The sequence below is a fragment of the Nanorana parkeri genome, unplaced genomic scaffold, assembly GCF_000935625.1.
Source record: "Nanorana parkeri isolate BGI_ZX_2015 unplaced genomic scaffold, ASM93562v1 scaffold2585, whole genome shotgun sequence".
Lineage (NCBI taxonomy): Eukaryota > Metazoa > Chordata > Amphibia > Anura > Dicroglossidae > Nanorana > Nanorana parkeri.
This window is the reverse complement of record NW_017308853.1, coordinates 129,699-131,634: the sequence shown is the minus strand read 5'-3', so window position 1 is coordinate 131,634 and position 1,936 is coordinate 129,699. Positions and strand designations below refer to the sequence as shown.

Here is a 1,936-nt window from a genome sequence, read left to right as displayed (position 1 = left end):
ATAAATGTTTATAAACAATGTTACTTTGTATCTCTCTATCTTATTTTTTGACACCTTCTACAGCTTGTGTTTTTACAAAGCAACTCCCCGCTGTCATTTTTACAGGAATTGCCAGCAAATGTGAGGAAGGAGCAACAGTAAGACAGAAGGAGAGGCTATACAACACACGCACTGTGTACTTCGAAAACGTTTTTTGGGCTGTGTAGCTGTAGTTTGTATTATAACTGTGTATTTAGCTTTTCGGCGGAGGACGACATTAATAGCTTACTTTTACAAAAAGAAATCCTGAGATATAAAAATATCTAAAGAAAGCTTCTTCTAACTCACTTTCCTGGTAGCACAAGCGGCTGGAACTTCCATTGGTCCTCCTCAGCGTCATAGTACAGGCGGTTCATGATCTTGTTCTTTTCCTCCGGAGGAATAAAGTTTTCGATGATCAAATACCTGGATGAAACATGATAAGAAGAACCCAACATTCACTCCGCTGTTCTGAGGACCTTTTGCCGGAATGAGGAACACGTTTTGGCACTCACTTGTATTTCAGCTCTCGGGTCTGCTCATTTTGTGCTTGTTCAAGGTCTTGTCTCACTCGTACATATTCGTCATGATGGTCTTGGATCTCCCCCTTCACCGCCTGCAGTTTGGCATAGAGCTGAAAGCAGAATAAGAGCCAAGTATATGTGGGAGCCCGTGTCAGTCAGTCAGGGTTGGGCAGAGGGCAAGCCGCTAAACCGACTATGAGAGCTACAGACACGCCGTGCTGTGTCTTGGCATCCTGTACCACCAAAGAGGAAGCCCAGCATGCAAACTGATCACACTAGGATGAATCTGCTTCCAGAATGAAAAATGGCAGAAGGGGAGCGACATTAGATTCACTTAAAAGGATGAATATACCTTAAAATTAGAAAACGTACCCCCTTGCCATAGGCCTTTTTGCCACGGAGGGTTTGGTGGTTGAGTGATGCTGCCCCACCTCAGTGTCCCAACCAGCTCCTGGCAACCAAAGACATCACTGGTGACTGGTCGGGACGCCGGCCAGAGGATTCCCGGTTGTTGAGTGCTGAGCGGGGAGATGTGTAAAGCCCTTACAGGAGGTGGGCAGCAGGCACACTGCAAATATTGTCAAGCAGAGTGGACATGCTGCTTTGCTCGGCTTGCCACCCCCCCCACGTGACCCAAAGAGATGCTGCCTGAGGCAGGCCGCCTCATTAAAGGATTGGCCCTGGCTGGGATTTCAGTATAAGCATGTGCCAAGGCTCTTGCTTTACTGACTACATTCTCCACGAGGACAGGGAGGTTGCTGGCTCTATATCAGGCAAGTCATTTAATATTATCACCTGTCCTGATTCAGACCTCATTTTCCTGTTACGTGTTCATCTCTTTAGCTGTTTTTGTAGCACCGAAGTATAATAAGGCCGTGCTCACCCACATGCCCTAACAACCTCTTGTTAATGAAGAACAACATTTCCTGTAGTAATAATAAAATGAAACAAATAACAATAATGGCCGGAAAAGGAGAGAAGACAATAAAAATTGTTGTGTTTCCTCAAATTGGTGCTCAGCTGAGAAATGCCCCCTTACATTGGTGGTCAATAAAATGCATTCTTACATAAATGGTCATTGGACAAAGGAGCTCCTTTACTGGTGGTCAGTGCAAAAAGGGCTCCAGTACCCATGGTGGTCAATGAGAACATCGGTGGCCATAGGGAAGATTGGTTACTTATCAGAAACTGCTCATTGCTCAAGAAACCCCTTGCTAACTCTGGAGGAATCCAGGTTAAGAAAGGCTCCACCATATGGTCAACAGAACCCTTTCATGGCCAGAGGACATTGATCCCTGGATCCTTCGATCACATTTTACAGTGAGAATGTGCTAAAAAAAAAAGTAGCCTGTGAAGCTTGTTTAAAGGAGAACTATGAGGGGGGGGGGGGGGGG

General features: G+C 45.6%; 1 protein-coding gene across 1 annotated transcript in view; it reads right to left on the bottom strand.

Annotated features, from left to right (window-relative positions):
• Positions 1 to 323: 323 nt before the first annotated feature.
• KIF3C (kinesin family member 3C) overlaps positions 324 to 1,936 on the bottom strand; it is a 41,933-nt gene continuing 40,320 nt past the window's right edge. Inside the window, exons 4-5 of the mRNA XM_018573866.1 lie at positions 534 to 652; positions 324 to 444 (exon numbers count right to left, since the gene is read on the bottom strand). Of these exons, the coding sequence (XP_018429368.1) occupies positions 324 to 444; positions 534 to 652 (240 nt within the window). The remainder of the gene's footprint in view (positions 445 to 533; positions 653 to 1,936) is intronic.